At 58.6% G+C, this 17,328-nt stretch overlaps 8 protein-coding genes across 8 annotated transcripts; 3 read left to right on the top strand and 5 right to left on the bottom strand.

Moving 5' to 3' along the window:
• Window positions 1-4: 4 nt before the first annotated feature.
• On the bottom strand, window positions 5-1,765 carry BKCO1_1600062 (homocitrate synthase; the record flags this gene model as incomplete). The annotated part of the gene is made up of 6 exons (XM_020271514.1): window positions 5-699; window positions 754-1,015; window positions 1,064-1,210; window positions 1,275-1,541; window positions 1,607-1,632; window positions 1,684-1,765. The coding sequence occupies 6 exons, from the start codon at window positions 1,763-1,765 to the stop codon at window positions 5-7; spliced, it is 1,479 nt and encodes a 492-aa protein (XP_020131772.1).
• Window positions 1,766-2,839: 1,074 nt separating this feature from the next.
• On the bottom strand, window positions 2,840-3,397 carry BKCO1_1600063 (uncharacterized protein; the record flags this gene model as incomplete). The annotated part of the gene is made up of 1 exon (XM_020271515.1): window positions 2,840-3,397. One exon carries the CDS (start codon window positions 3,395-3,397, stop codon window positions 2,840-2,842), a length of 558 nt encoding a protein of 185 aa, XP_020131773.1.
• Window positions 3,398-3,939: 542 nt separating this feature from the next.
• BKCO1_1600064 (arginine-trna-protein transferase) lies at window positions 3,940-6,048 on the bottom strand (the record flags this gene model as incomplete). The annotated part of the gene is made up of 6 exons (XM_020271516.1): window positions 3,940-4,065; window positions 4,116-4,986; window positions 5,042-5,164; window positions 5,219-5,281; window positions 5,385-5,460; window positions 5,997-6,048. The coding sequence occupies 6 exons, from the start codon at window positions 6,046-6,048 to the stop codon at window positions 3,940-3,942; spliced, it is 1,311 nt and encodes a 436-aa protein (XP_020131778.1).
• A 971-nt stretch (window positions 6,049-7,019) lies between these two features.
• On the top strand, window positions 7,020-7,614 carry BKCO1_1600065 (nudix family protein; the record flags this gene model as incomplete). Its single annotated transcript, XM_020271517.1, has 2 exons — window positions 7,020-7,071; window positions 7,187-7,614. The coding sequence occupies 2 exons, from the start codon at window positions 7,020-7,022 to the stop codon at window positions 7,612-7,614; spliced, it is 480 nt and encodes a 159-aa protein (XP_020131779.1).
• A 1,619-nt stretch (window positions 7,615-9,233) lies between these two features.
• BKCO1_1600066 (40s ribosomal protein s8) lies at window positions 9,234-9,942 on the top strand (the record flags this gene model as incomplete). Its single annotated transcript, XM_020271518.1, has 3 exons — window positions 9,234-9,238; window positions 9,295-9,363; window positions 9,414-9,942. The coding sequence occupies 3 exons, from the start codon at window positions 9,234-9,236 to the stop codon at window positions 9,940-9,942; spliced, it is 603 nt and encodes a 200-aa protein (XP_020131776.1).
• Window positions 9,943-10,437: 495 nt separating this feature from the next.
• On the bottom strand, window positions 10,438-12,608 carry BKCO1_1600067 (succinate dehydrogenase; the record flags this gene model as incomplete). The annotated part of the gene is made up of 5 exons (XM_020271519.1): window positions 10,438-10,467; window positions 10,531-11,678; window positions 11,847-12,339; window positions 12,403-12,493; window positions 12,565-12,608. The coding sequence occupies 5 exons, from the start codon at window positions 12,606-12,608 to the stop codon at window positions 10,438-10,440; spliced, it is 1,806 nt and encodes a 601-aa protein (XP_020131777.1).
• A 606-nt stretch (window positions 12,609-13,214) lies between these two features.
• BKCO1_1600068 (ribonuclease p complex subunit pop1) lies at window positions 13,215-15,764 on the bottom strand (the record flags this gene model as incomplete). Its single annotated transcript, XM_020271520.1, has 1 exon — window positions 13,215-15,764. The coding sequence occupies one exon, from the start codon at window positions 15,762-15,764 to the stop codon at window positions 13,215-13,217; it is 2,550 nt and encodes an 849-aa protein (XP_020131770.1).
• Window positions 15,765-16,270: 506 nt separating this feature from the next.
• On the top strand, window positions 16,271-17,263 carry BKCO1_1600069 (ww domain binding protein 11; the record flags this gene model as incomplete). Its single annotated transcript, XM_020271521.1, has 1 exon — window positions 16,271-17,263. One exon carries the CDS (start codon window positions 16,271-16,273, stop codon window positions 17,261-17,263), a length of 993 nt encoding a protein of 330 aa, XP_020131771.1.
• Window positions 17,264-17,328: the final 65 nt, after the last annotated feature.

Consider the following 17,328-nt stretch of genomic DNA (forward strand, 5'->3'; position numbering starts at 1 on the left):
GCACTCAAGCAACAACCTCAGTCTTGGTCTTCTTGGCGGTGGGGATCTCAGCCTCCGCATCAGCCGTGGCCTCCAGTGCCCTCTTCTCCTTCTCGCCAGCGAGTTCCTTCTCAGCCTGCTCGAACTTGGCCTTCTCCTCGGCAGTCATGTTGGGCAGCAGAGGTTGCTCCTCCTTGGAGTGCAGGTTCAGATGGAAAGTACGGATAATCGAGTCCGCGTCGTCGATAGCAATAGGCCTGACATCAGCCATAGCCTTGATCTTCTGGGTGACGATCTTGACTTGAGCATCGCTCATCTCCAGGCCAAGCTGCTCAACACGGCTCTTGATCGCATTCCAGCCAGTCAGTCTGGAAGCGAAGTGGACATAGCGGCTCATGCCGAAGTCCGCAGGGTTGATGATCTCGTAGGTGCTGGGGTTGTTCAGGATGGCCTTGGCGTGAATACCCGCCTTGTGAGTGAAAGCGCAGAAACCGGTGATGTAGTTGTTGAAGGGAACGTTGATCTCAACGGCCTCGGCAACCATATCCTCAATCTCCTTGAGCTTGGCCAGCTTGTACTTGGAGGTGACGTAGTCGTGGTCGGCAACAATCATGCGGGCCATGAGACCGCCGAGAGGGGTGATACCGTTGCGCTCACCGATACCAATGACAGAGGTGTCAATGTGGGTAGCACCAGCCTCGAGAGCGCAGTAGGCATTGGCTTGAGAAAATGTCAGTCAAATTGCCCGTGGATTGAAGAAAAAACCAGACTAACCAATAGCGCATCCAGTGTCGTTGTGGAAGTGGGTCTCGATGTCACAGCTGACGACACCACGGAGGGTACGGACGAGGTCGTAGACCTGGCGAGGAGTAGCGCAACCGACGGTGTCGGCAATACCGACACGGTGGACGCCAACCTTGTCGACGGCGCTGTAGATGGAGAGGAGATCGACGAGGTCGGAGCGGAACGAATCCTCCGAGGAGAAACGGATCTCAAGGCCCTTGGACTTGACGAAGTTGATGACCTCAATGGCGGTCTAAACCTGTCAGATTGCATTCGGCTCGGCGGGATTTTGCGCACTCACGTTCTTGATGTAGGTCATGTCCTTGCCGTGAGAGTGCTCCCTCAGGTACGACGAGGTGCCGATAACCACATCGACACCGTCAACACCGGTCTCGACGGCGATTCTTGCGTCATCCATGTGGCAGCGGACGTGGGTGAGGATCTTGGCCTATTTCCGCGCGTTAGTCTCGAGGCCGATGATGGCGATTTGCGGCGCAAATTGGCGGTCTAACCTTGAGGCCGAGCTTGCAGATCGCCTCGCAGTCGAGGCGAGACTGCTCCGAGGCAGCGGGCGAGGTCAGCTCGATGTAGTCGACGCCGAAGTCATCGAGAGCCTTGGCGATCTTGATCTTGGTCTCGGTGTCGAAGAAGGCGTTGGCGAACTGCTCGCCTTCTCTCAGGGTGCTCTCGATGATCTTGAAGCGCGAGACATTGCTGAGGAAGTCGCCGACAGGCTGGTAAGGATTCGAGGGGCGGGCGGGGTGAGGGTTCTGGGCGGTCTGGTATGAGGGTCAGAATTCCATGTGGCGGTGCTAATGACGCGCGGCGCAACGAGAGGGCTTACGGTGATGCCAGTGTAGCCTGGGTGGGCTGGTGAATGTTAGCTGAAGACCGGGGCGTCAATGACGGCATTGCACGTACAGGCGCCGTTTTCGCCGTTGGCCTGGCCGTTCACGCCGTTGGAGTGGCCGTTGGCGGCGGGAGCGTCGGGAGTCGGGCACATGGTGGATGTGAAGCGTTAGGGGAAGTGGTTGCAGGTGGGAGAGGGAGGTTGCGCGGAGCTTATGAAGTTTTTGCTGGGTGACTGTATTTGTCTCGGCAAGCGCTAGGAGCGCACGAAAGTTGAGCTGGGCCGATCTCGGCCAAACTGAGGCGATGCGGGGACACAAATAAGCAGCCCACAATTTGCCGGTGCAGGTTGAAGCCGTCTTCCGCGTTTGTCAGTGCTACGGCTGCTTCGGGGCGGCAATTGTGTCATGCAGGGGCCGGGCAATGCTGCTCAATGCTGCTCAATGCTGCGGAAAGCTGCCTTGATCGCGGCCTGGAAGAATTTGCGCCATGCACGTGTGCGCCGCGCCGACCAACGTCATAACCCCAGAAAGTGGGAAAAAAATATTCGCCCCCCTGGTCGCTCTCCTCGCCGCTCAGGCGAACTCACGAGCCGGCCATGTTGACTCACAGCACCACGCACCCTCAATTAGTCGTCCTGCCCCGTCCGCCCTGGCATGACTCCTTTGTGTCACCGACATTTCTGGCAGCTGCAACCCGGGCCGGAACCGTTTTCCGTCTGCGTTTGGAGCATGACTCCCCATGGCCGTACCGCCGTATATCCGTGTCTTGACGCTGATGAGCCCCACGTCATGCCGGCTCGCAATTCCGTCCGAAGTCTGCCATTGCATTGGGGAGGCACCGAGGTCAGCTCCTGCCCGATCATCTACCCACGCCATCGTCTCTGCATCGGCCTCAATGTGCATGGTTCTACGACTACTCGTATGTAGTTACCCCCAATGCCTCAATGCTAATAAGCGATACAGCCGAGCGAATGGTCAATCTGTGGAGAAGCCCGGGGTGGACCGTCAGATCAATCCCGACCTGCTCCATTGCGCCATCAAAAATTTCCCTCCAAAGACCCTGACACTGTTCAAGCTAAACCGCATAGCTGCATGCCGCCGACCAATCAACTTGTTGCTTTCAATTGATCCATCACCACTTCGTCCGCCGCGCATGTGATTTCTTCCCCGCGACTGGAGCCGCTCTCACGTGTATTTTTCTCGTCGCCGGAGCACTAAACAGGGAGCTACGGCTCGTAAGGCGGGGGTGGCTCATCATCCCACCGATCATCCAAGTCAGGCACAGAGGCACGTGCCATGACGCCGCCGTCTCTATTGTTCCTCATTGCCCCCATTCTCGACGTCTCGCCAAACGTATCCGGATCGTAAGGGTGCTCGTTGTGTCCTGCCTCGACCCTGCTCAGCTCCAAAGCCAACTGAAGCTCCACGTCGGATCCACTTCCGAGTGTAACCTTCTCCTTGCTCAGTCTTAACGCTTTCTGGAGATTTGCTTCGTCGGCTTCTGCAAGGATGGCAGCCTTCGTTTCTTCGCTTTGTGCTCCTAGTTTGCTCTGTCGAACCGCCTCTGCAAGGTCGTCTTCGTAGTTGCCGTCGAGCTGCGAATCTTTCTCGTCGGTTGCTTTGTCAAGGGGCTTGACCTTCTCGGTTGGTTTGGTATTCACATCGTCGCCGGCATTGAAGCGTCCACTTAATGAGGGTGCAGAGTGATGACGACGTAGTGCTGTTCGCCTTTTCCTAAACATGCCATTGTGAGCAAAATAGGTCTCGAGATAGCTGTGAGTCATGCTCGTTTAAACGAGGTACGCGTGCGGTGGATACCTCTTCAACCTCTGGATTCTCATCTGTGCTCACATGTGAGTCAACAATGGCGACGTGATCAGTGAGCTATTGCGTTCCGAGTTGCATTTGTGTTTGAGGAGCAATTGCTGCACAAGTTGGATGGACCCTGCTGTCTCGCATGATGGGAAAGGGTGCCTCTTCGATAGTCATTCAAGTTCTTCCTTCCATTAAGAGTAACTTGGTGGTAGCAGCTACTTGATTTGGTTTTTTTGTCATGTTGGCTGTCTATTTTTGACAGGCACTTGGATTGCGCTTTCTTCAATTACTCAACTGCAAAAGCCGGCGTCCTTTAGACAGTGCGCCACCAACTTTCGATACCTTGACCATTTCCTGAGGCAGGTCATGTGGAGTTGGGGTGTTGGAAATAATCAAATGGTGGTTTGCATTGTGGGCTCACGGGTATGATCATGCACCTCTATTTGATTTCTATTCTACTCTCACGGTACGATCGCCTTCTCCTTGCAGATGGGACGAACCGCTTAGCAGATCATCCACCCAGCTGGACTATCATCTCTTTTGCGACCTCAGGGCCAAGACATGCAGCCATCTCCGCGATGTGGCCTTTGAGTGAAGTCTTGTCTGTGATCGTTCCCTTGTCCCATGTAACGAGATCCTGCGGCGAGTCAACGAAGAGCTTGGCAAAGAGTAGGGCATTCGGCTTACCTCCATATCCGCAACTATGCCGGCACTGGGAATACCAATCTTGATCTTATCCAGACTGATCTTTTCCAATAGTTCATCTACTTTCAGCACACCCGGAACGCCAAGTTCCATGAGGGAGAGGCCGTCATCAGCAGCTGCCGCGGCGAGCACCGGAGAATCCAGGTGCTTGCCGTCGAAGTCATCGTCTGAACTTGCCTCCGGCATAGGGGTATCTCCTCCGTTGTCGAGCACCTTTGCCCCCTTGCTCTGTCTCTGACGCGATAACGACACGTACTTCTTCTCATCCAATAGCGCACGAAGCTCACCGTTGAGCTCGTTCCACTCATATGACTCCGGATCGAGTACATACTGAGGCTGATATTCGCCTTTGTACCGCATCTTCTTACAATTGTGGATGTAGTAGCCCATGTAGTAGAAGTGGAGGCCCAGTTCTTCAGCCAAGACGGCTTCACGAAGAGCGCTTATCTTCCCCAAAGAATACTTTTCGAAGTCCGAGTGGTAGATGAAGTATACACCGCTCACGGCATGCGGGAGAAGATCCAGCACAGCAATGGCAATGAGGCGCCCATCGAGCCTGTAGCATTGATGGAACGAACCTAGACGGGTCGAGGACCCGTCAGCTGCACGACGTTGGAGTGGCGAGTCGCACAGGAAGCGGCGGAAGCCTCCTTGCGTGACCTTATGAGCTTCTTCATGGTGCACGGCTTGCTGATAGTTTGAAAAGAGCTGGAACTTCTCATCGGTGAAGCTGTCAGGCTCCAGCGTCACCTCAAAGCGGTGAGCAGGCTCGGGTGGCCTCTTCACATTCAAATCTTCGGCCTCATGTATGACATCATAGAGGTTGAAGCCATTTCGCTGCTTTGCCTTTTCTCTACGACGCTCTGTCAGCCCTGGACGGCGGTTTGGGCTTTTCGGAACCTTCTAACTCTTTGGTCTTGGGATGCAGCTTCTTGGCCTCGTTCAAGTAGGAATCGCCCAGAACGAACCTGTTCCAACGGTTGACAGCCTGTCGCTGATCTCTGGTTGGTTTGAAAGAGGCGGCCGGGAGGCTGAGGGCCAGTCAGCTTAGGGCTTGCCTCGCAACATAGCCGCAGCGCACTAACCGGATTGTGTAATGCGGGCAGCAAGCTCTCCGAACGTCAGGTTTGTAGAGGAGGGTGCCTGATCTACAGCGAAGTCAGATTAAGTGTCACGCATCCATAGCAGCCAGCGAATCCGCGGAGATTTAGGTGGCATCCCACGTGGCATAAGTGGAACCGGTGTGCCTACCGTCGCCAGCCTCGGTCAATAAGCGCTTGATAGTGCGCAACGTCCAGGGTTTTGCTCTTCACGTAGTAGGCAGCGCCTGAAGGGGATCAGGTGTTAGCATGATGGTGAATCGCACCGCAGAATGCGAAGGGAACAGGTCAATGCGCGAGTGTTGTGTGTGAGAGAGAGAGAGAGAGAGAGAGAGAGAAAGAGAGACGAGAGATGGGCTGGAAACATGATGCAGGGGCACACGAAACAGACAGAGGCCAGACAGTGGCCAGTCGCCGAGCGCGTGGAGGACTGGGGCAGAAACAAAGCACGTGACCGGGTCTCGAATAGATGCAAGGCGGATCAGACGAGGCGGGAGAGAAATTGGGAAGAAAGTGGGCAGAGGTGAGGGGCGCATCTGTCGTGCGGTGACAACGCACGAGAGTCGGGGGTTCTCTGACTCGTTTCGTCGCTCTTGCAATACCCGCACGAGCTTGTCTGATAGCCTGGATTGCTCGTAGTCAGCAGGCGACGCAGCGGATTCCGGCGTGGAGCGCAGCAGGCCCATGGGGGACCGGGGTGGAATCACATCCAAACAGAGCTGCACGGGCTGCAACGCTGCCGGATGACTGGATTGCGACGCACCGAGCGGCGTTAGGAGCGAGGCGGGTCCAGCGCCCGCGGCCGGGGCCTGCATGGCGGCAGCACAAGCGTGGGAGGCAGCCGGAGGCAGTCGGCCGGCAGAGGGCGGTGCGCGGCGGGGAAGGCGCTGGATTGGAGGCGCGCGAGCCTGGGGAGCAGGCGTGGTTGGCAGAGGGGCACGCTTGCCGGCGGAGGGTCTGCGGAACAGCGACCTGGATATGACTGCGCGGTGAGGCTAGCGGGCGAAGGCTGCGACCTGGCGGCGTGGCACGGCGGGCGCTGGGCGGGCGCTGGGTGGCTGTCGACACGCTGGACGCTGCGTCGCGCGAATCGAAGCGCGCCCACGTCACGGCACGTATGTTCTGCGGCAGGCGCTCACGAAGAATACATTGAGCTGCCCGCAGACCCTGGCCGCCGCCGCCGGAGCCAGTCACAGGCGCCCTCGCACGCTGCGCAGCCCACCCGCGGCCGGCCTGCTGCGCTGCTGGGCGCCGCGCTCCTCCTGCTGCCTGCGCATGCACGCGGGCGCCGCTGCAGCTGCTCCAACGGCCTGCATTGCAACGGCGCCCGCGTTGCTGCGGGCGGGCGGCGCGCGGGCACAGGAGAGGCGGCGATTCTGCTGGAGATGCATCTCGCAGATCATGGCTTCTTGGCGCCTATCTCACTTTTTTGGACCCTGCCCTGTCAAAGACCACGGCACGATGCGAAAGGGACTAACACTACCCACGATGCCTCTCTCCTTTCACCTCCCCAGGACACCCACCTTCCCTCAGCCCCGTCCTCCGCGGGACTGAGCTCCAATCCATCCCCGACTCGCTTCTCCCTCCTGCACCCGCGCCTCCCCTCGCCAGCGCCGCCGGCGTCCGTGTCTGCTCGGCCTCAGCCTCTTCCTCATTCGACCACCCGGCCCAACCTCGAGCCACGCGAGCCCAGTCCACTCGTTCTACCCGCCTCAGCACCCTCTCACGAGACCGGCCCGGTTCGACGTCATTGCCGTGCTCCCACCGGTCCCTCTCTTCACACGCCATGGCGCAGCAGACTCTTTCCATGGAGGCCCGGACAGGCCGGAGCAACCAGCGTGAGTGCCCTCACGAGACACCCGCCACCCCCCGCCGGCTGCGCGCGTGAGCCCGCCGCCTCGCGCCCTCTTGCGCGTCCAGGTGCTGATTTTTTTGCGCTTTTTCGCCTTGCAGGCTACGGCAGCAACGGAGAACGCCTTGTTGCGGGCGTCGTGCCCCTCTCCGCCGACAAGTACTACGTCCTCCTGATCCAATCCACCAGTCACAACAAGTGGGTTCTCCCCAAGGGCGGCTGGGAGACCGATGAAGCCACCGCGCAAGATGCAGCCTGCCGCGAGGCTTGGGAAGAAGCTGGCATCGTGTGCAAAATCACCTACGACCTTGGAGCCATCGACGAGAGACGCAGTCCTTCCCAGTTCACAAAAGAGGCGCCGCGCGCCAGCTATCAGTTCTTCGAGGCCACCGTCGAGCGCATGGAGAACCAGTGGCCTGAGGCGCACAAAAGAAATCGCAAGTGGTGTACCTACGCCGAAGCTGCCCAGGCTCTCAAGGACCGCCCCGAGTTACTCGCCGCCCTCAACAAGTGCACCATGCATCGGTAGCCTTGAGCGAAGAGGCCTCCCGCATCGCTTGCCAACAGGCGTATTGCCTTTGTGCAGTCGGGTGGCCCCTTCGTGCACACAGTAATCATATCCTCATATTGCATCTCCTTTGTTGAAGCATTCGGCTTTCGGTTCATGGCTCGACACCAAAATTTGGGGTACAGGTGGCATAGATTTGCTTTTCTCGTTCAGTTCGGCGTTTCATGACACGGCTGCAGATGCTAGAAAAGAGCCACCTGTTTAGGTTGGCGTGTCGTTGGAGCAATGATCTGGTCACTCGGCTCTCCACAACCTCCAACTCGCAACGATGCTTCAGCCTTCACCGAAGGCCATACCTGCTTGAATGTCCAGTCCAAGCGATGACCCACTGCCCGTTCGGGTATTGTGTGATGTGACCAATGTCTCGAGAAGTCCAAGGCGCCAGTTGCATCGCGCCTTTGTTACTGATAGCTATGGCTGAGCCCACCAAACCGTCGTCAAACGTGTAGGTTTCCGTTTCTGTATCTCCTTCGCTTCGTTTTCCAACCCCTTTCTTACCCGATTCGCACGCTCTCCTGCCGGCGCCTCGAAACGCCAGAAGCGAATCCCAATTATCGCTTCGCTCGCCTGATGATCAAACGCCCCTTATATCGTTCGATTACGATCCTCGACACGACTTCAGCCGCAGCTGCGCTGTACTACCTATGTCGTTGAATGCGAATTTAGACGGGAATAACCCGTACTTTGACTTGGGGGTGATTGGCGAGTACGACGGTAAAAGATTATGGAGGATACGAAGACCAGGCGTGGCACCTCAATGATGGTGGATTCAGAACATTGAACTTGCGCAAAGAGAGTAAGGCAACCTTTGAGCGTGCACTCCAGGGCCGTACATGTAGGTGTATTTTCGCCATGGTATTGCACCAAGACGTCTATCAGGAAGATATAGCCCCGGGCGAAGTGGCGGCATGCACGTAGCAGCAGTCAGCTGAAAAATCAGACACTTGTCCTAAATGCGATTCTCGACAGCTTCAGAAAGCGTGAACCGACGTCGACTGAACTTGGAATTAGGTGGAGGATGCTTGTAATGTGACGGGAACCATGTGCATGCGACCGGGGGGGTGATGCGCTAGTTCCAAAACGGGATGGCGCGCTCGTAGGCGAGCAACACACAACCGCTTCAGAAAAGTTCGAAGCGCACTCCAAGGACGACAACCACGACCTCGCCCAGCCGACCCCCACCCCCTCCAAGGACGAAGATTCGACAGGAAGGTTAGTTACGACCGCATCGCTCTCGTTTCTGCTACGCCGCGTATCAAGCACTGGAGTTTTGAGTCCATTCCGGAAGAGCGACCGACCTCCGCACCCCGAAGGCCACGCGCACAGCATTGGGGCTCCAGCGACCCATCTGCTCTCACGCCCCGTCGTACTCTACTATGGATCGGGGGAGCAGTGGTCGCTTGCAATGCTGGTTGGCAGTGCTTCTGGAAAGCGTCGCCTGGGTCACCTGCGGAGGTGCACAGTACCTTTTCAAAATTCGGATTTCAAGACTCCAGTGCCCTGCACGCGCCGTCGACTCTGGACATAGCTGGACAATTCGCTGACAATCAAGATTGCAGTGATCTTCATCCTTCGCAATCATGGGGTAAATCAAGCTCGCACCTGCATCCCTCACAATGGCTCTCGCTAACTTGTGCGCAGTATCTCTCGCGATTCTCGTCACAAGCGCGCCGCTACCGGTGCTAAGAGAGCATACTACCGCAAGAAGAGGTATGCATAACCCGATCGCCCCTAGTAACCATGTCTGACATGGCAAACAGGGCTTTCGAGAAGGGCCGCCAGCCCGCCAACACCCGTATCGGTGCCAAGCGTATCCACCTTGTCCGCACCCGTGGTGGCAACCGCAAGTTCCGTGCCCTCCGTCTCGACTCGGGCAACTTCTCCTGGGCTTCCGAGGGCATTGCCCGCAAGACCCGTGTCATCGTCGTCGCCTACCACCCGTCGAACAACGAACTCGTCCGCACCAACACCCTGACCAGGTCCGCCGTTGTCCAGATCGATGCCGCTCCTTTCAGGCAGTGGTACGAGGCCCACTACGGCACCGGTCTCGGCCGCAGGAGGCAGGCCAAGACCGAGCAGGCTGAGGAGAAGAAGTCCAAGAGCGTCGAGAAGAAGCAGGAGGCCCGCATCAAGGCTTCCGGCAAGGTCGACAACGCCCTCGAGAGGCAGTTCGAGGCCGGTCGTCTGTACGCCGTTGTTGCCTCCAGGCCCGGCCAGAGCGGCCGCGTTGACGGCTACATCCTTGAGGGTGAGGAGCTCGCCTTCTACCAGCGTGCCATCAGGAAGTAGAGGATTGGCTGCTAGGCTGCGGGTTCTTTACGGTTTATGCGGGGTCAAAATTCGGTCAATGGGCATGTACGCAGGCTGCATGCGTTTTTGCAGCTAGCAATCAACATGGTATGAAAAAATGCCACTCTAAGATACCTGCCTCACCACCACCTTCTCTGCTTCGTGACCCATACTTTGAACATGTGCGCCGCCATTGTCAACTTCATATAACGTCCGCAGGTCGCCGAAGTGCGCAGTCGACCAGACATGCTAGTCAAACAGCAGGCAGATCTATCTAGACTACTCGCCTTGGCCATCGGGATTCTGCGCTACGGTTGTGGCGCGCTAGCTATCATTTCATGTCGATCATCGAAGGCTGCCACGCCGTTTCTTCCTCGGATTCGCCGCCATAGATGGAGGGCTAAGTATTTGTATAGTGGTCTAGTCTATTGCTACGCTGTAAGTACTCCGGGCAGCCGTGTTTCAGTCGCTGTATGTTCTGACTAGCTGTCGAATCTAGTATGATCTTTTCTTTGGCGGTACGGGCTGTGTGAAGGCGCGGGGTCAGCAGTCAAGAAACGACTTCACCTGAAATCCAAGTAGGCTCACCGGGCAGTCTGCCGGATCCAACGTGTCGAGGACAACGTCTCTGTATCCGACCTTTACATCTCCACCGATTTCCTTCTGCCAGGTCAGGCTGTGCTTCAGCCACTCTTCATCCAGCCTCTCCGGAAAGTCTTCTCTCGCATGGCTGCCCCGGCTCTCCTTCCGCTCGACGGCGCTCGCCACCGTTTGCACGGCGCACGTAAGCAAGTTACGGGTCTCAAGCGTTTCGATGAGATCCGAGTTCCAGATCATCGACTTGTCCTTCACCGCAAGCCTTCCCTTAAAGTCCTCCTCTACAGCCTTGACCTTCTCATACCCGGTTCCCAGAGTATCGCCAGTCCTGAAGACAGCAGCATCCGCCTGCATGACCTTCTGCATATCGCCACGGATTTCGGCCGTCAGCTTGTCCCCATCCGCCGCCAAGAGCGCATGCAGCTCGGACAGCGAATCCATCCCGATGTTCTCAGGGACCTTCTCGTGCGGCATCCCACTTTCGTGCCTGCCGGCAATGTCAATGGCGCACGCGCGACCGAACACGACAATGTCCAACAGCGAGTTCGCGCCGAGCCTGTTCGCACCGTGCACGCTCACGCAGGCCGCCTCACCCGCAGCGTACAGGCCCGGCACCGTGGTCTCGTCGCCGTCGGGCCCGACGTCGAGCACCTGTCCCCTGTAGTTCGTCGGGATGCCGCCCATGCAGTAGTGGACGGTGGGCAGCACGGGGATCGGTTGCTTCGTGATGTCGATGCCGGCGAAGATGGACGCGGTCTCGGCGATGCCGGGCAGCCGCTCGAGGATGACGTCGCGGGGGAGGTGCGAGAGCTGCAGGTGGATGTGGTCGCGGCCCGGGCCGCAGCCCCTGCCCTGGAGCATCTCCATGTTCATGGCCCGCGACACGACGTCGCGCGACGCGAGGTCCTTGGCCGTCGGCGCGTACCGCTCCATGAAGCGCTCCCCTTGGCCGTTCAGCAGGTAGCCGCCCTCGCCCCGCGCGCCCTCGGTGATCAGCACCCCCGCGCCGTAGATGCCGCTGGGGTGGAACTGCACGAACTCCATGTCTTGCAGCGGCAGGCCTGCCCGCGCCACCATGGCGTTGCCGTCCCCGGTGCTGGTGTGCGCGCTCGTCGCGGAGAAGTACGCTCTTCCGTAGCCTGGAGGGTCCGTTAGAAGGTGGGGGAAAAGGAAAAAGAAAAAGAAGCAGAACAGGGAATGACCAGGGCTGTTTAATCGGGTAGAAGAAGAAGAAGAAGAAGGAAAAAGAGAATGGCAGCAGGCTAACCACTCCCCTCCCGTCTCACAAAAGGAACCAACCAACCCACCTCCCGTCGCCAGCACCGTGTCCCTCGCAAACAGACGATGACACGTCCCATCCTCCATGCCCAGCGCCGTCACCCCCACACACCTGCCCCCGACCATCATCAAATCCAGCGCGAAATACTCGACCAAGAACCGGCACCCGTGCCGCAAGCTCTGCCCGTACAGCGCATGCAGCACGGCATGCCCCGTGCGGTCGCCCACGCACGCGGTGCGGTAGGCCTGGCCGCCGGCGCCGCGCCGCAGCGACTGCCCGCCCAGCGCGCGCTGGTAGATGGTGCCCGCGGCGGTGCGCGAAAAGGGCACGCCGTACCGCTCGAGCTCGACGACGGCCGCCACCGCCTCGCGCGTCATGTACGCGACCGCGTCCTGGTCGCCCAGCCAGTCCGACCCCTTGACCGTGTCGTAAAAGTGCCACCGCCAGTCGTCCGCCGTCACGTTGCCGAGCGCCGCGTTGATGCCGCCTTGGGCCGCCACCGTGTGCGAGCGCGTGGGGAACTGTGGGCGGGGCGGCGGTTGATCAGTGATGGGTGGCTGCTGTCTTTTTTTCCCTTGATTTACCAATTTGGTCACACATGCCGTGTTTAGCCCAGCTTCTGTGAGGCCGACGGCTGCGCGAAGGCCTGCTCCTCCAGCGCCGACGACAATGGCGCTAGATGTTATCAGTCATCGTCAGCGAATTTTGCGTTTGCCAGGGACGTGAAGCCAGAAGGGGAAACGAACTCATAGTGGTGATCAATCACGGTTTGCTTACTGGCAGTAGCCATCGTCCGGCTTCGAACAATAGCACGCTTGCTCGGTATGTGGTGACCATAGCGGAAGCTCCATCGCGCCGAGTGAAGGACAGAAAGCCGCATGATTATCCTGGTACCTAGAGTCATTCAACTGCACCGAGGAGGAAAGGGGCCGAGTGTCGAAGCCATAATGGGGATTTCAGGGCGCAAGAGGCAACCTTTTATGATAGGGAGGAGATCTAATGCTAGGGTATTGCGAATTCCCCGCATCCAAGAGCCCCCCGCATGCATGAGCTCCCCGCATGAAAGAGCTTCTCCGTAGGAAAAAGTTGACAGGGGACGCAGCAACCGAGGGATCTCGACTTTGTGGAAATAACGGTTGCGCCCTTTATTCCCGTTCGGACTGTCGAATCGGAGTGATACTTTCGTGGGCCCACCGTTCAATTGCCCACTTTCCGGTCCCTGAGAAGCTACACTACGCGGATAGAGCAACCCGTCATACCCCATGGAGTCGTCTTGCAACGCATTCATGGAGAACGCTCTTGAGCAGTTAGTGCTTCTCGAGCATTGTCAGCCCTCGTTCAGCGAAGCGTGGGTTTGCCCCGTAGTCCCTTCAAGATAACCCTGTTTGCATATTGCTCAGACAATCTTCCACTTCGCCAACCTCCCCACCGACTCTCCCGCATTTCGCACGATACAAAGACTCTCCGCATTTTGCTCCACACCCATACCCTCCACCAACTTCTTCAACAACACGTTCCCCACCCCAGTCACCCTGCCCTCTCCCAGATTGTAGTTACCAGCCGTTACAAATCCAATCAAGTCTCCCTTGTCTGGTACGACCGGATAATCCTTTCCGCCGGCCTGGACGTCCTTCTTGTCGCCATCCAATAAGCTGGCTGCCAGGAAAGCTTGGTGTACGCGTTCCGGAGCGTCCGGTGCTGGCATGCGAAGCAACTGCGCCGTCTTCCTCTTTGCACTTGATTTTGTCTGTGGCCCCGGGGTGAGGGCCAGCCACTTCCGACGCAGGTCAGCATCAGCCGTAGGGAGGCGGTAGATGCGCGCGCAGTCAGTGGGAGCGCCACGCCCGATGATAGTAACGCAGACGTTCGTAAGTGCAAGGTCGGGGTTGGGGACCTTGTCGGTCTTGCGGGAAGATGTAGCTTCATCGGCGAGGAAGGACGGGACTTGGTAGAGCGAAGGTCTTGTTTCCGATGTTGCGTCCGTGTCCCCACGTAGCATATCCCAGTCGCAAGCCCAGCCTTTGCCCACTTCACCTATCCGGCCCTCTGCCAATTTGAGACTCTCCCACTGAACCCTCTTTCCCTTTGGCCGCTTCTCCCACTCCGCTTTCCTCTTTTCCGTTTCCCGCACATCCCACTCCTGTCCTGCGTTCGTGCCAGGGTGATCAGCTGGGAAGAAAGGAAGTCCGGCTTCAAACGCCAGTTGCCTCTTCTGATTCAACCCGCCAAAGCGTACGTTTGCACCCGTGGAGAGCGGATAGTACATGAGCGAGTTCCAGACCGGAGAAACACATTTCCACGGCAGTAAAATGGTCCATGTTCCGTTGCCTAGGCCGCCAGTGCGTGAGGAGGACAGAAGAATCGGAATTGCGGGGTCTGTTGAAAGAGGTTCAGGGTATGCCTTTGGCATTGCCGCCGTCTTTCGGCGATTGATCGACTTCTGGCTAGGAAGAGCACGTGAGGAATCTAGGCGCTTCTTCCGCGTGAACAAAGCCGATGGACCTTGCGTCCGGTCTGGAGGCCAGCTAGCGCATGTGTTCACCAGCTGGGAATGTGAGTTGTTGTCAGTGGGAATCTGCACCGTACGAGGTGGATGATGCAGCCTAGGATCCGATATTTCGAATCCTAGAACGGCGTTTAGCGGGAGGGTGCCTAGGTTGGTGACCGGAGCGAGCTTCTTCCACACGGAACTGGGGCTGTCCTCCGCGTCGTCCGCAGGAACTGGCCATAGAACGCCACACAACGCCTCAGTAGCCCCAGGTCCGGTGATCTCGATGCTTCCGATCTCCCACCGAAGATCCTCCATAGTGACGGGTGGATTAAGTTTACGAATCGCATCCCATAGCTCAAGGAAAGCCGAGGGATGTATCCGTATCAAAACATCCCTCCTGTCTTTCTGCTTAGACGAAGCACCGCCAGTAGTTCCGTCTTGCATTTCCACGTCCTCGGGCTTCGGCTTTGCACACCATACAATGGTCACTGGTGCGATAGCCTTCTCAGGCCACCCGCCCTTCTCGTAAAGCCACCCTTCCCATGTCCTACTCCCGGCTCTCCACTTCTGGCCTCGTTTGTCCCAGTTGTCAACCCCGAAGTCTGTCAGAAGCTTCTGAATGTGCGTCTCCGATCCAGTCAGGCCAATAGTCGACATGTAGCTAGTATCCCAAGCCACAGCACCCCTCGCCACGCTCGCTCTATGTGTCGATCTGTAGCACTTCATCGTTGGCGCCAGTGGTATGGCAAACCGCCATAACGGCTCCAAAGCAGGCGTCATGTGTGCACGCTTCGTGTGAAACATATGGGTCGGAAGCCACTGCTTGTTCAGCTGGCGCTTGCGGAACTTGGCCGGGGGGACGGGCGGATTCTTCGGCTTGGAGGACTTGACGCGCGCTTTCCTGGTCTTGATGGCACCCTCCGCCTGCGTGACGGAGACCTCCATAACATCCCCTTCTCCAGCATCACCCGCCGTCTCACTCCGTTCCTTATTCTTCTTTCCTTTCTTCGCCCGAACTTTGCTCACGAACCGCTGAAACTTCTTCGCATTGTCCAGCCTTAGCCGCATGTGCCCACTGGGCTTCCTCCTCCTAGCCGTCACCGTCGGCGTGTTGTCCTCAACCATCTCTCGCGCCCCGCGTGCGCGGAGCCGCTTCGGCACGCGCTTCACGTTGTGACTCGCCGTGCGGCGGCGGAGCTCCTTGGGCACGCCCTGGAACGCCCTGGTCGTCAGACCCTGACGCGCCTTCTGCATGCCGCTCTCCAGCGCCTTGATCGCATACTCGTGTGCCTTGACGAACTTGTCGACATCGACCTCGCCGTTTCGGAACGCCGTGCCGGTGCTCTGCGCGGCGATGGCGCGGGCATCACGCGTCTTTGCGCGTTTGCGATCGCGGCCATTCTGGCCTCCTTGTTGCTTTGAAGACGATGGCGGTTGCTTCCGTTTATCCGCCATGGTAGGTTGCCGGCAGCCGCAGTGCGGGGGGAATCGATGGGTGCGGGGGTTGAGTGTTGCGCGGAGCTATCGGTGCCAAAGCTGGCGGGAAATTTCCTGAGTAAAAGTAGACGGCAGACAGGGATTCGCGCGTGCACGTGAAAATGTGAAGTCATCGCAACGCCGTCCAAAGCTTGGACGGCTAGGTATCTCCCGACCGACTTTCAGCAGAAACACATCATACTTTCTCTCTCCTTCAAGCTCATCAGCCCGCGGTCGGCCAATCGCTCGTTCGAGCACCCACTGCATCTCCAACGGCCCAACGAACGCAACATACACCTCCGAATCTCATCCCAAGACCAGCAAGGAAAAAACCGAGCCACCAGCGCATCCTCCCTCGTAAACAACAACCACCACCTCAACTCGGCCCTCTCCCCCCACCAGCGGGCTCTCCCTCGCCCCGTCCTCCAAAACGCCCCCACCAGAAAAACATCATCACAGCCCCGCAATAGACAAGAAGACACACCATGGCGAAGGACAAATCGGTCAACCCGGTCGCCGCGCAGCACAAGGCGGACAAGCAGCGCGCGCTCAAGAAGAACAAGGCCAACGTGGCGGCGCAGCGCAACGACCGGCTGGCCAAGCGCAACCCGGAGCGGCTGCAGCGGCAGATCGACGACCTCAAGGGCGCCGAGGAGCGCGGCGAGCCGCTGCGGCCCCGCGACCGCGAGACGCTGAACAACCTCGAGAAGGAGGTGCGCGCGATCCGCAAGGCGCGCGAGGCGCTGGGCGACCGCGCCCCGACGTTTGGTGGCGGGGGTGGACGAGGAGGCAGAGAGGGCGGCGGTGGCGGCGGTGGCGGCGGCAGAGGGAGAGGGAGAGGTGGTGGTGGTGTGCTGGGGAAGAGGAGGAGGGATGGCAGGGGGGGACATGACGATGACGGGAGCGAGAGCAGCGAGACGGACGAGGATGTGAGGGATATACCCATGCCGCGCGACACGCCGCCTCCGATTCCGCGCAAGCCGCGGAGGGGCGGCGCACCGTCGTTGCAGGACGAAACGCCGGCGAGAGATGGACCGCACCCGCTGCCTGCGAGGCCTGGGGCTGGCACGGCGGCGGCGGCGGCTGCGGCTGCGGCTGAAGCGAAGACGGTGTACAGCGCTGCCCCCATACACCGCGACCTGCGGAAGGAGGCCACCTCGCGCTTCGTACCCGCGGCTGTGGCCCAAAAGCTGGCGGCGGCGAAGGGACAGACTCCGGGGAAGTTGCTCGAGCCGGAGGAGCTGGATAGGCTCGAGAAGCAGGGCTACGGGCAGAAGAAGGCTGAGACGGCTCAGGCGGGAATGCGGGATGCGGAACAAGCGGCTGAAGCAGCTGTGGAAGAGGCAGAGTACAGAATGATGAACGCAGAGGCAACAGCTGGAGAGGATGTGGATATTGACGAGGAAGCGGCGAGGTTTGAGCGGGAATTAAAACAAGTGGAGATGGAGGAGGTAGAGGATGAAGCATTTGCGGACTAGGCAAGGCACGATATATTCACTCCATTTGTGAGTGTCGAGAAGCAGCCAAAACCGAGTTTGCGAAA

This window comes from Diplodia corticola (assembly GCF_001883845.1).
Source record: "Diplodia corticola strain CBS 112549 chromosome Unknown scaffold16, whole genome shotgun sequence".
Lineage (NCBI taxonomy): Eukaryota > Fungi > Ascomycota > Dothideomycetes > Botryosphaeriales > Botryosphaeriaceae > Diplodia > Diplodia corticola.